At 39.3% G+C, this 14,588-nt stretch overlaps 2 protein-coding genes across 3 annotated transcripts in view; both read left to right on the forward strand.

Annotated features, from left to right (window-relative positions):
* Positions 1–1,246: 1,246 nt before the first annotated feature.
* LOC310957888 (multidrug and toxin extrusion protein 1-like) lies at positions 1,247–7,437 on the forward strand (the record flags this gene model as incomplete). The annotated part of the gene is made up of 14 exons (XM_083928626.1): positions 1,247–1,306; positions 1,776–1,877; positions 2,082–2,150; positions 2,269–2,417; positions 3,345–3,387; positions 3,478–3,522; positions 3,610–3,707; positions 3,887–3,984; positions 4,097–4,278; positions 5,135–5,243; positions 5,746–5,821; positions 6,002–6,071; positions 6,157–6,289; positions 7,394–7,437. The coding sequence occupies 14 exons, from the start codon at positions 1,247–1,249 to the stop codon at positions 7,435–7,437; spliced, it is 1,278 nt and encodes a 425-aa protein (XP_083784752.1).
* Positions 7,438–9,353: 1,916 nt separating this feature from the next.
* Positions 9,354–14,588, forward strand: part of ece2a (endothelin converting enzyme 2a) — a 75,443-nt gene continuing 70,208 nt past the window's right edge. The window contains exons 1-2 of one of the 2 annotated variants that reach the window (XM_083927738.1): positions 9,354–9,379; positions 10,600–10,764. In XM_083927738.1, coding sequence (XP_083783864.1) covers positions 10,605–10,764 — 160 coding nt within the window. In that variant the 5' untranslated portion in view covers positions 9,354–9,379; positions 10,600–10,604. Of the gene's footprint in view, positions 9,380–9,489; positions 9,602–10,599; positions 10,765–14,588 lie in introns of those variants that run through there. The other variant, XM_083927739.1, reaches the window with a different exon arrangement.

Genomic DNA, 14,588 nt, shown 5'->3' on the forward strand with positions numbered 1-14,588 from the left:
GCAACTTTCATCTATGAAGATGAAAGGGCATTCAATCTCCACACCACTGTACCATTGGTGATAAATGGCAGAGGCTTTGGAGTTTGAGTACATGTGAGCCAAAAGCAATACCTGTAGACAAACTTTCAACGTCAGATAATGAAATAGGATTAGGTTATCAGTGAATTTCTGATAGCAGGTATGGACATCAGTAAGTAAAATCCTTTGAAAAAATAAATGTGATACTACCATCTGCAGGAGAATATATAACATTACTGTGCTGCACATGCAGCAGACTTTGTATTTTTAAGGTAAGTGAACTGTGGGTATTTATTTTTCTTATGTTTTAGGCATATGTTGGAAAAGCCATAAAGTATTCAGATCCTTAACTGAAGTACCAATACAATACTAAAATGACTCCATTGCAAGCACTTTGCTTTCTCACTTAAAAGTACTTGTCATGCTGAAAAATGAACACTGAAGCCTTGACTTGCTGCATGCTCGCTCTCGCTCTTTCTCTCCCATCACACACACACACCCACACACACCCACACCCACACACACACACACCCACACACACCCACACCCACACACACACCCACACACACACCCACACACACACCCCAAACTGAGCTATTCCTGAATAGTCTGCACTGCTGCAAGGATGGTGCAAGCCTGTCTGTCAACAAACACTTCCTGGAGTTTTTAAGGTGAAGTGTTTTTTTTCATGTCACTTGTACATAAATTGACGTTGTGAATCATAAAGGCCACCATAAATCAAACTTCAACTATTCTGTATTTCTCACTTGAATTGATGAGACACCCAAACTTTTCCAGATTTAATTCACAACATCCCCTCATCCACAGGGGATTAACATACGTGTTTAATATTTATTTTCTCTACAGATGATTGCAATATGTTTGCACTTTGTAAACAGCTGCCAACTTCGGCTTGTGATCTGTATCATGGTTATCATCATTATTATTGCTATGATATATTGCAAAATAATATATTCAAGTTGCTGTGAAAATGACGTGGGCTACTGCTGCAGGGGTGGGAGGACAGAAATGGGCTGTCTTTCCTGAGTGGTGTCTTCAGCTCAGCGTGAAAGTTTTGGGAGAGTTGAGTGGAAAGAAAGACTATCACTTGTCAAGTGTTCAATCTGATTCAGGTATGGAAGATTTAGGACTGAATTCAGTGCCTCTTGTTATTCCCAGAGTTACTTCCTGTACTTTCTCTACAAAGTATTTGAAATTCATCAAGGACATGCTTCCAGGGGATTTCAAAAAGGAAATGATTCAACTTGTCAAACTAGCAGGACCTGTGGTAAGTTCTGGAGTGGACACACTCCAGGAATATGTTGATGTGTTATGTTGAAAATGTAGGTTAGTCCACATTCCACATGTTAATTTGGTCTACTTTCCACACTGGAAAATATTTATTGAACATTATGTCATATTGTATTATGCATGTGTGCATTTTCCTTGATCTAAGTGGACATTTTTGGATGCATTCTGGACTTGCATTCTCTTACACTTACTGTTTAATTTATTGATGGTACTTGAGACCGTTTTCCAATGGCTTTTTTTCCATTCTTTATTTACTTTGCAATCAATGGAGACAAGCTTGAATTTTGTCTTCAACTAAAACTATGATGACCTGGTTTGAATGAAAACTAATTTGATGTGTTTAGCAAGGTTTTGCAGGTGTGGTGTGTGCTCAAAAATTCAAATACTTACACACACAACACCTAATTTCTCTGCTATTTAACGAAATGCGTTTTCTTGTATTTCAGTTCATTTCACAATTGCTGGTCTTTCTCATCAGTTTTGTCAGCACAGTGTTCTGTGGACACCTGGGGAAAACTGAGCTTGCAGGTGTTGCGTTGGCAACAGCGGTGAGTAAACTCTGAATTCATTTATAACTACACTATAAGAATTAGAAAATATATATATATATATATATATATATATATATATATATATATATATCATAAGTGGAGTAGCAGCATACAAATTAAATACTCAAGGATAGCACGTAACTCTTACTGCTATTACAGCATCATTTAGATTAATGGTAACATAGATTTTGTGTGTTGCAGGTTATCAATGTGACTGGTATTTCAGTCGGCACTGGTTTGGCATCAACCTGTGATACCCTCATATCTCAGGTATAAAAAAATCTTTATCAGGGCTAATTATTCCTTCCAAATCCCTACCCATTACAGTGGGCAGCTCTTTTCTTACACCATTCATGTGCACACATATTCGGTGCTCTGTTTCTTGTAGACGTACGGGAGTGGAAACCTAGAGCGAGTGGGAGTCATTCTCCAAAGAAGTATTTTGATTCTGCTCCTGGCCTGCCTTCCCTGCTGGGCTATGCTCATTAACACAGAGTCCATGCTACTTGCTGTCAAACAAAGCCCAGAGGTTGCACGGTAAGCATTCATTTGACAACAAAAAACATGCAGCGCTACATGTCCAGCAAGAGTGTACTCTAGATGACGGCCTAATGAAGATGTATTATGCGTCTCCCACACCACTGCAGTTATAGGCTACATCCAATCTGTTCATCCATCTATTCAATCCAATCAATCCAATCTGGTTGTAGCTTAAACCTGCAACTGTTTTTTCACTTTGGGGCAGAGAACAAGCTGTAAATAGAACATTATCACCTTATAAACTCGATATAGTGAATGCATTAGAATAGGTTACCTCTGTACACATTTGGCAGTTACAGAGCAACATTAGTATTCATTAGGAGCCATATTTCTGGCCATCTGACAAATACTAGTTGAATATAAAAATATCTAGCTCATAGCCACTCATCATCCCTAATGTGGTTTCAGTGGCATTGCAAGTTGAAAAATGTTAAACTATAATGAACTTGGATGTCAGTGGCAAAACATGCTCTTTCAAGAGGGACAATAAAAGTAGCACAGTTAGAGAAGAGTAATAAAGTCAGAAAACTGACTCAATAATATCAGTTACCCAGAAATGTCAATCTGGAGTTAACTAAAATGACCTGCCATACAGTACATAATGGTAATTGCTGACAAGGTACCCCCTTAAATGCAAAAATGATTAGCTACTTATAATTGTAACTTCTAATTTATAATAAGAAGAATATGTTATTTATTCTTTTAAAAGTTGCTTGGTCTTGCTTTACAGCTTTATCATTTCACTTCCTCACAGTGAACCCGGAACCTTCAACGACTTACATTGATGATAAACAATACGTTTTTCTGCTTAATCAAAAGAAATCTTTATAAGTGCATGTACTGTATATTTTTATGTAGAGATCTTAAAAATCATTTGTTTTTAGTTTCAAACATAATACGCACTTCGGTATGTTTCCTTCTCAGTCTCTCCCAGCAGTATGTGAAGATCTTCATGCCTGCTCTGCCAGTGAGTTCAGTCTATGCAACATCCCTGTTCTTTTCCCATTTGTTTGTATTTTTAAGTTCTCTTAATTTCTACTTGCTGCTTTGTCTGCAGGCTGCTTTCATGTACCAGCTGCAGGGGAGGTATCTACAGAACCAGGTTGAGTGCATATCTACAGAAACAAATGATATCTGAAGAATTGCTAACAAGGTCAACACTGAGTCCATGTTGTGCTCTAATTGGCAGAGTATCATCTGGCCTCAGGTGATAACTGGAGTCATCGGAAACATCCTTAATGTAATTATCAACTACATCCTCCTCTATGTGATGGATATGGGTGTCACGTAAGTTTACCCACCACCATAACAATCATGACTCTACATATAGTTATACTAACTGTGCAGTAGGCTAAGCAAAATATATTTTCAATCATATCTTAGCCTTTTATTTACAATCAAGTTTCACATATTGTCAGCGAGCCATCTGTTTCCTTTTAACTGTGGTAAACTGTTTTGAACTACAGTGGATCTGCAGCAGCAAATGCTATCACACAGTCATCTTTGGCTCTGATACTGTACATTTACATCCGCTGGACGGGTTTACACAAACCAACGTGGTCCGGTGAGTTTTCTCTGCCTTCTTTGGTTTTCATTTTAACTGCTGATAGAATCAATAATTTTGAATAATGTGCTGTGATAGCCAAACTGAAGACTTGTTCATCTCTGGTTCTTAGGTTGGTCACTGGAGTGTCTGCAGGAATGGGGTCTGTTCATCAAGGTGACCATTCCCAGCATGCTTATGCTCTGTCTGGAATGGTGGACGTTTGAAATCGGAGGACTGTTGGCTGGTGTGATCAGTGAGGTTGAGCTGGGAGCTCAGTCAATTATACTTCAGATGGTCACTATTTCGTACACGGTAATTCTGAAAATTGTTGTTATTCTGGTATTTGTTCATTCCTACATGAAATTTCCGACATTTCCAATTTTTTTTTTTTTTTTTTTGACTGTGTGAGAAGATCTTGATCAGTGCTCAGATTTGATATGCTTCTGGGCAAGGCTGTAGCACCAAATACTGGGCCCTATACATAAGCAGTCTCTGTGGAGCCAGGTAGCTGCAGGGTCAACTCTATGTTCCCCGGTCGCATAAGCATCTGCCTTTGCTAATTTAATTCAGCATTTTGTTAGGGTTAGGGGTTACGGTTAGGGTCAGGGTTAGGGGGTAGTGTTAGGGTCTACAAAGGCCTATTTGGCGTGAAATTCGGCGCTGATTTTGGAAAAAAATTCCCCTGGTCACATACAAAGCAGGGATCATAGAACCCGGGGAACATACAGTAGGACCTGGAGAAGCCGCTCCCGGTAGCTGCTAGCTTTCTGTTGTAGTAGGAGTTTGCTAATAGCTAGCCACCTTTCTTTTGAAAGAAATTACTTAACAGTTGTTCCTCTTTTCTTTTCTGGGACCCAGACTTTAATTTCTTGAGTGAAGTCACTTGTAAGTAGATTAGCTGACAGATTTGTGATGGGCGGACTAAAACATTTTGCCTTTTGTAAGGGGTGAGACGGCCCTCAGAGAACCTCCATTACTTTTTGAAAATCATAGTTCAGTTTTTAATTTATGACACATATTATTTTTTTTATTTTAAACTTTCTATAACGTCATCATTCACCTTCATTATGTGTGTATGAAGCCTCTGATCAAGTATTGCCACATTTGCAGTTTGAAATTGTTCCTTTTCAAAATGACGCAATATATTCTATCCCTTTCTACACGATAGTTCCCAATGGGATTCGCGGTAGCTGCCAGCGTTCGGGTTGGGAATGCTCTTGGTGCTGGGAAAATAGAAGAGGCCACGGCATCTGCCAAGGTGTCCGTCATCTGTGCATGTAAGAACAATTGCATCCACGGCAAAATCCCTTATTAGCACAGTCAACTCTAGAACATCCAGTAATGTCAGTATTATTAAGTCCCTTGGTTGGAAAGAAACAGTATGAAGAATGTACTCTAAAGGAACACTCCACTGACTTTATACATTAAGTTCAGCTCACCTCTCATGATGAGTAGTCTACTACTGAGCTGTAAATAGTTGTATTATGTCTTCAGTGGCTTTTTTTTGTGGAGTCAAAAAAGAGACGTTACTAAATTGCATGATGAGGAACGTAGGACTAGAATCTAGTTTGTCAAGGGTCTCTTGATTTTGACCTTTCATTTTTTTTAATCCATCTCTTGTGAATAACATAACACCGTGAATGTAAATACTAAATCTCTGGAGTGTCTCTTTAAATGTTTTTTTTCTCTCCATTGATATCATTTAAGCTTTGAAAATGTTTTAAATGTTTAAAATAACTTGTCCAGATTTGTTTATAGCTGACATCTGTGTTCCTCCAGTTGCAGTCTCTTGCTTTGTTGGAATTATTATTGGATCATCTAAGAATGTGATTGGTTACATCTTTACAACAGAAAAGTGAGTATGAAGTGTATTCTTGTATTCACTGAATTATTTTTAAAGTCTGTAAATGTCAAGCTGCGCTTCATTGAAGGTGGTATGCTTCTCCCAACATTACAAAAGCACACTGAAATTCCCCGTCTTTGCAAAAATCATGGATTTCTGCTCCTAATGTAAATCTTTGTTTGCATCTTTTAGAGAAATTATCCAGCGGGTTGCTGATGTCATGGTTGTATTTGGGTGCTTCAATCCTGCAGATGCAGTGGCGGTAAGGAGGTAGTTCTCATCAAATATTTTCATGTCAAAGCTAGGCACAGCAGATACAGCCTGATAGCTGTGTTTGATTTGGACAGGCGGTGACAGGGGGCATTATACGAGGAGCAGGGCAACCGAAGATTGGGGCCATCTGTAACTTGGTGGGATATTACTGCATCGGCCTTCCTGTTGGAGTGTCCCTGATGTTTGCTGCCAAAATGGGCATCATAGGTAAGGACATAAAAGCAAGTGTCATTGTCATCTAACTTTGAATTCCTGTTTTAAGCAAGTTTTGGTGGTTTCTTCTCTGCTGCAGGTCTATGGTTGGGGCTTGTTGTGTGTGTCACACTACAGGCCACATTCATTATTATTTTCTTGGGTAAACTAAACTGGACAAAGGCTGCTGAGGAGGTGAGTAACCCCACCTTAATAAAATGACAGATAAATATAATGGATTTCAAGTGCAACATAAAGAACTACACTGTGGTGTACAGTATAAGTTTTCACGTATGCCTCATCTCCACTGCACTGTTCGACTCGACTCAACTCACTTTTGGTACCAAGTCTTTTTGTTTTCCACTGCGTACAGTACCAACTCAGCTGATGCCATAGCGACGCTGGAATGTGGACACTGGTGCTCCTTCTTGTGTTTGTGAATTACGACGGTGTGGATTGTCATCAAAGGGATTTACTGTAGATATGATGCATCATGACATTTCACAATTTAGAGCTACATTTAGAACCTATTAACTTCAACTTTAAAGGTCTACTGATTTAACAATAACGTGTAAACTGCACAATCTGGCTTTTTCTTGTTTGACTCAAATCTAGCTATAGATCATTGAGGTGACCGGAGACATTTTAAGCGCCTAAACTACATTCTCAAAGAGAAACTCCCATTTTAGACATTGAGTTCAATTTTCTTGTCATGAAGAGTTAGTGAATTATGCTTTGGTAGTGGTTTGCATCCAGTTATGTAAAGTAAAAACAATTTGTTGTAATGGAGCCAAAACCTGAAAAACCCCAGCCTATTACACATACTCCTTGTTATGTTCTGCCCTCTACAGTCACAAGGAGGAAATTACACCAACATTTTAAATAAATCCAAGTCCCTATAGATGTAGATGTATGGAATTTTGATACATGCACTATATTTTGTATGAGCAGGCAATGGTGACAGCAGGAGTCCAGGTCACAGAAATTAAAGAAATGCTGGCAACGGAAAATGAGGGTAAATAAATGCTAACATCACTTTTCCTTTTCTTTTCACGCCCTCCAGGAACATGCATGCTGTGCAGAGTATACACAACTAATTCCATGTCTCTCCCTCTGTAGCCTACGACTCGGATGGAGACCAAGATCAACACCATTTCATCTAAGGTCCTGAGCTATGAGAAGTGCAACTCAGGCCTGCAGGTTCTCTGCCTGGACCTTGAAACTCGAATGACCGACACTGCACTGACTGCTGGCTGTCTCAACAACTCTGGTTGCATAAAGTGCTATATCACTTTGTGGCACAGCAGACAGTCATGTGTGAGTCGTAGGCTTAACTCTAGTTTGTTTTTTTCAGATACCAAAATGTAATATATTTTGGTATCTGTATATGTGTGTGTTTAACTAATTAATGAAGCAGCATTCCCTATATTTTTGCAGACAAGGTCGATGGGTATTGGTTTCGTAAGCTTGAATAAAATAAACATGTTATTTTGTACGTTTCCATTCATCCTAAATCATCATGTCTAATCATACTGCACTGAAGGCTATGTTTTGCTCTATGAAAAGCAGTAATGCGGCCTCTACATTGAAAATGAAAACCAATAGTGTCCCTTAATCTTAGGAGGATGAGAAGAAACTATAATTTACATCAGTCACACGAATGCACCAAGGACATCAGAGATTTTACAAATAGTATTTACAAGCATGAAAATATTCAATGTGTATTTATAATTCAGAGATTATGGATGGATTGCGGATTAAAAGATAACTAACATGCACAGATGGTAGCTAAAATAACACTAAATAAGAGGCATATAGGCCGAATGGACATTTAATTTGGAAAAGGGGAAGGTATAATCAAAAATAAAATACCAGGACTGTGGCTGAAAAGGGGATGACGATATTAAAGGCATAAAACGGTAAAGTTGCCTTGAAAAGACAGACTGGTGTGTGTTAAAGGATAGAGAGAAAGTAATGGCTTATGTCCAGAGTAAAGTTCGGTGCACTGGTTTCAATAAGACTATCTCTACTTAATTTGAAAAATGTGGATAGGGATACTATAGGAACAAACTGAGATAATATTTTTTATAAACACAACTTTATTAGGTGCACCGTCCAACTGCTCATAAATTACTAATCAGCCAATCACACGGCAGCAACTCAATGCATTTAGGTATCTAGGAGCATCAGAATGGGGAAGAAAGGTGATTTCAGTGACTTTGAACGTGGCATGGTTGTAGGTGCCAGGTTGGCTGGTCTGAGTATTTCTGAAACTGCTGATCTACTTTTCACGCTCAACCATCTTCCGACTGGGGCCCTTCTGTGTGGAGTTTGCGTTCTCCCTGTGTCTGCGTGGGTTTTCTCCGGGTTCTCCGGTTTCCTCCCACAATCCAAAGACATGCATGTGTTAGGTAAATTGATGACTCTAAAATTGCCCGTAGGTGTGAATGGTTGTCTGTCCCTGTTCGTCTCTATTTGCCCTGTGATAGACTAGCATCCTGTCCAGGGTGTACCCCGCCCCCCCCCCCCCCCCCCCCGACCCCGACACGGACAAGCGGTTGAAGATGAATGAAACCATCTCTAGGGTGTACAGAGAATGGTCCAAAAAAGAGAAAATATCCAGTGAGCTGCAGTTCTGTGGGCGCAAATGCCTTGTTGATACCAGAGGAGAATGGGCAGACTGGTTGGAGCTGATAGAAAGGCAACAGTAACTCAAATATCCACTGGTTACAACCGAGGAATGCAGGAGAGCATCTGTGAACACACAACACCACCTACTTTCTAGCAGATGGGGAACAGCAGTAGAAGACCACACTGACACTTTATTACGCACCAGGTATCCCTAATAAAGTGGCTGGGAGTTGCATATTTATGTTTTTAATATAATAACAGTCTTGCACTTTACTAATTGTGTCTTGTCTTTGTCTTGTCTACGCATGGGAGAGGGGGAAACGAAATTTCGATTCCTTGTATGTCTTGTTCATGTGAAGCACTTTGCCTCCTGGTCAACATACTCCGGTGCGGTAGGTGGCGGTATGCACCTAAAATTGGCTGTGCAATTCACCACACACGCGAAGAAGAAGAAGGCATATACAAGAAATACAAGTATTGGCATGTTTCTCTATGGTTTCTCTTTAAACTAATGATTCCTTAGAGGACTCTCAGCTTTTTTTTCGCTTTATTTTTTCAGCGAGGTTTCTTCTGTTGCGTCCGCAGTAACCCTCACTGTTTGGTGCGCTGTAGTTTTAATGCTGTAAAAACTACAACACGTGGATTCGTTCACGGTTACGAACGTGTTTGCAGAGTATTTGTCTTAACGAGCAATTCGTAGGTAGCCAAATCAGGTTATATATAAATAACGTTATACAGTTCAAATCCCATGCGGTGCAGGGCGCGCTACAGCCTAAAACCAAGAGCGTTGATTTGATTTCCTCGTTGTTGTTAGTTTCATTCAAGAGCACCACACAACCCTAACATTTTAGTGTATTGTGTTCATTTTTGACAAATAAAATATGAACCCTGTTGGAATTTACATGTTGGTACTAAACACTCCCCTGGCATTGAGTTGTTCTCGTTTATTTCTTTACTCCTGATTGGTCACAACAAGCAGAGGTGGTTCTAGAGTCTGTTGGGGCCCTGGGCGAAAAAATGACAGGGGGCCCCTCGAATCAGTGTCATAAAGTTAGAAATAATCTGACACCAACAAAAACATTGCAAAGTGTTAACTTTTTTTTCTTAAGTGCACATTTTAGTTATTTAAAAAATGTAAACATTTTATAACTTGTAATTCAAACATAATAAAAACGTTCATACACGGAATGTGGCCCAAAGTGCTTTACAACAAAGAATTTACATGCATATGAATGAACATAAAAACAGGTATGCGCCAAATTGATGTAAAATAAGATGAAAGATAAATTATTATAAGATAATTAAAATAAAATAGAATAGAATAGGTCTACATATAGTGCAGCCTCACATGGATAAAACACACTTGATAATACCAGCAAAGGTAAGATAAAAAAAGAAAACAAGGATTAGAAAAAGGACACTCGTCAGTGTACCTCCAGGTTTCTTCTAAACCTTTGTTAGAAACCGTTATGAGTCCAACCAATATATCTGTGACCAAATTCTGCACCAAAAAATGGGTAAAATTGATCAGAGTTAGTTAAAGGTTAAAAACAATATTAGCGAAGGACAATAAAAGACAGAAGAAAAACTTGGGTGGAGTCAGGTGGAGGGCTGAAGTGTGACGGCATGTGGATCAAAGCTTGTTTAAGTGGATAGCAATATGGATAATATGTTGATGTTTTTACATGTCACAGAGAATATGAACTACCTGCCGGATGACAACTCCAGGTACAAAGACGTTGACTACTGGGATGAAAGATACAAGACCGAGCAGTCTCGTGATTGGTTGGGAAGATTCTCCAAATTTCAGCACCTTCTGGAAAAACACATCCAGAAAGAAGACTCCATTCTGGTCCTTGGTTAGTAGTTTTATGTTATTCTGATTGTACAAGACACAAAGTCTAATGATTCAGCATCACTATGAAAATATTGTCACTCTTTGGGGGCTTCCTGGTAAATTAGGGGTCCCCCAGTTCCGGTCAAGCTGGGGACTCTTGTTGCAAGTCAGCCCACCACCTTTCTTTTCCTGCCTTCTTTCTACCTTCTGGTGGCAGAGTCAAGAATGGTCACCATTTGTCACGAGTGTCAGATACTAGCATCGTGGTTGTCAGTGCTGCCTTACGCATCACGGATACTTTTGTTTAATCCTCCCAGGCAACCATTTGTATAGAATTGTTCTTATAGTTAGTGTGGTAGAAGTGGCAAACATACCTTGTGACCTTCTGACATCTGCTGCATGAAAGGAAGTTGTTCAATTGTTCAACTGCCAACGTGATATCTGAGTTTTGGTACAACTATTAAAACATTCCTTTGTTGGCTACCTTGACCTGGGACATGACACGCGATTTTGTACAAAATTTAATTTAAAGGAGAGAAGCAAAACTATTTAAATGTTGTCTAACACAAGCAGCTGTGCAAAAAAACTAAAGAAGCTTCAATAAAATACTGTTTAAAATTGGCAGAATTATGATTTATATCAGTGAACAATAGAATCTGACAAGGCATTGAATGCTAACTTGAATTACTTGACAAGTTTTTTGTAGTTTGTACTATGGACACATTTCAGTCTGTAAAAAAAATAGTGACGTTCAATACTCTTAATACTCTTAACTTCTAGACATTTTCCACTGGATTCTGGTTGTTTTAATGAAGTACAAGAGTGTTCTGTAAGAAAGTCATACAACCATACTGTATTCTCTCTGTGAAGGACATAAAAGAGTTGGTGTGTCATCATTTTTTTTGAGGGATGCGCCACTCTAGGAAGTTGAATCGCCCATGCTTTGGATTAAAATTTCCCAAATTGTCCACAAGATGTCACTGTGCCCTTAAACATATAGCCAGCAGTCAGCACTGCCTGCAGTACTTGTATTTAAATGGCCCTGCAGCTCTCAAAAACATGCAACAACATATTTGAAGCATGAGTAGACCTGTATGTGAATTCCCTACTAATGCTCATAAAGCATGTGCAGATATGGGCTTGTGTATTACAGTGCTTCTTAATTTGATTGTTTTATCCATATAATCACGATCAAACAAGCCTTTTTCCCCCTGAGGTGGAGCTCTACACTTTGATGTAGTCACTTCAGATAGCATGCAATAAGTCGACTCTGCAAAAGATTGATTCTGGACAATTAAAAGGGTGATTCGATGGTGCATTTTTTAGCAACAGGATGAGTTATACGCAGATGTATGTATGCTGACATGCCAGCTTTGAAGTCTTTTGCTGTAACTGTTATACTTTCACCAAAGCATAGAGGGCTATGGATGACTATGTCTTTACAGATGCAAGTCTTTTTTATGCATGCCCATGTTTGTTATCATGAATTTGTGTCAGGGAATGACAGGGGCTTTTGCTGTGTGTGTGTGTGTGTGTGTGTGTGTGTGTGTGTGTGTGTGTGTGTGTGTGTGTGTGTGTGTGTGTGTGTGTGTGTGTGTGTGTGTGTGTGTGTGTGTGTGTGTGTGTGTGTGTGTGTGTGTGTGTGTGTGTGTGTGTGTGTGTGTGTGTGTGTGTGTGTGTGTGTAAAGAGGAGGGGTACTGACGGGGTTGTCAGAAGTTGGGTTCTTTGCTTGACAAAAACCTCCCTGTGTGACTACAGTGCCAGACAAAGAACTGTATTATACGTGGAGATCTTTTTTAAATGTGGATGATTATGGGCAGAACTGTAAGGTGGGGATACTGACAGACAGACACAGATAGTATGCAGACTCACTTTTTCAACATGCGTCATAGGCACACCTACAGCAATGGCGTGAGTGTGTTCAGGGACTCTGGAGTCTGATATATAGAAATTATTTTTCTTGCCTCTCTCCTGCGTTACACTGCAGCAGGCAACACCAGGACAGACCCCTCTCTGCACGCTGATTTAAACCCAAAGGAGAGCCATTATATCGCTTGAGAGCGCTCATCTTGGAGGGCATTTCTCTCTCTCTCTCTCTCTCTCTCTCTCTCTCTCTCTATCTATATATATATATATATATATATATATATAGATAGATATCTCCCCTCTCGCCAAATCATGAAATCACGTTTCTGTCACTAGCACATGTTGCCGTCTTCTTCAACAACACACATGCACAGGTGAGCAGCTACATAGGGAAGCCTGCTGTAAAGATTTGTGAACCCTCACGTGTTTTATAGACATGAAGAGCTCTTAAAAGCACTTTAGATCTCACCACGCTTGGACAAATGCCTGTCACGCTTGCACACATTTCCATGCTACCGTCACTTGTCAAGTCTGTAAATCCAGATTGGCTATTGTCTCATATAAAATGACACAATATATTACCATCACTAGGGCGACCGGGGGGCATAATTTGGCAGAGAGGAGGCAGGACGTAAAGGAATACATGAGGCACCATGGTGCTGTTTGTGTGTGTGATGAGTGGATAAAGGAAAGCGAGATGGAAGAAAGGTAAATGACTAATCAGGTTTGGGCCACTCAACTGTCTCAGATGGAGATCGTTTCCATTTAGATAATCTGTACAGCACAGAGAGAACGATACAAGGGAGGGAGGGGTGCATAGATGAGAAGAGCTAGAGTGCTTTGCTGCATGCAGATGACAGTTTTAATGTCTTTCTTCTTCCACAGTCTATCATGTTTTTACTAAGTTTCAGGCTTTGTCCTGTGTTTATCTGGGCCACTATATACTTTTTTTGTGTGTCTGTCACACTGCTCCTCACCTTCGCAATAACCCACTTCTGCCTTTCTATATTATCCTTTCTTTGCCATGAGCTCCTACGCACGAGTGTATGGGGTTATATGCTTTCTCTGTATGTCAACAGATTTATGATAATCTGAAATGAGACTAGATACTGTGAGAATGCACGATCAAACATTAGTGTAATCTCTTATTCTTTTGATCAAGATGGGTGATGCTACTGAATTAATTTGGATTACTTAGCCACTTTGTTGTGGCATTAGGATCATAATAGCTGTACTTTTAAAAGATAAGTCAGATTTTATTCTATATCCAGGAAATCGCCTCCATTTCTTCTGTGTGACATTCTATATTTTTGTTGTCAACAAATCCCATGGAATAAAACCAACCATGAACTAACAAGTTATTGATGTATCCAAAGCATATTTCTTGTCGTCCAAAAACACGAAATTCGGCCACGCTGTTGCATGTAATAATATGATACTTCATTATGATATACTCTGGCATTTTAGTATATATTTGAGCCTATCGCACAATCATAATACTGCTGCAAAATGCTCACTGATAATTAGTTAATACTAAAAATAAATAGTTCCAAGTATATGCACAATTTAATCTTTTTTTTTATTTATAAAAAATAAATTATTTTTAAAATGTATGTCCTCAGTGTGTCTCTTCTACAGCAAAGCAGCCATGCCAAAATACCAGGCAACTGTGTTTTTTTTTAGTAGATACAGTATTGATCCTCTAGTCCCTAGAGATTAACAAGGTGGTTAAAAAAAAAATCATACTAGCATGTTCTGTTTAGAAGCTGCACTGCCCACTCAGACACCCACTTTCACCACGACGACATCAGGTCAGTGTTTTTTCGGCTTCAAAATGATGCAGAGAGTTGCTTATTAAGAGCGCAGTAACAGTCCTTGGAATAATGATGTGGAGAACCAGATGTGTATGTGCACTTGTAATGGAAATGTGTATAAATATTGAAGTTTGATGACTTACCAATAAGCATGCCTTTATGAAG

This window comes from Echiichthys vipera (assembly GCF_963691815.1).
Source record: "Echiichthys vipera genome assembly, chromosome: 15".
Taxonomy (NCBI): Eukaryota; Metazoa; Chordata; class Actinopteri; order Perciformes; family Trachinidae; genus Echiichthys; species Echiichthys vipera.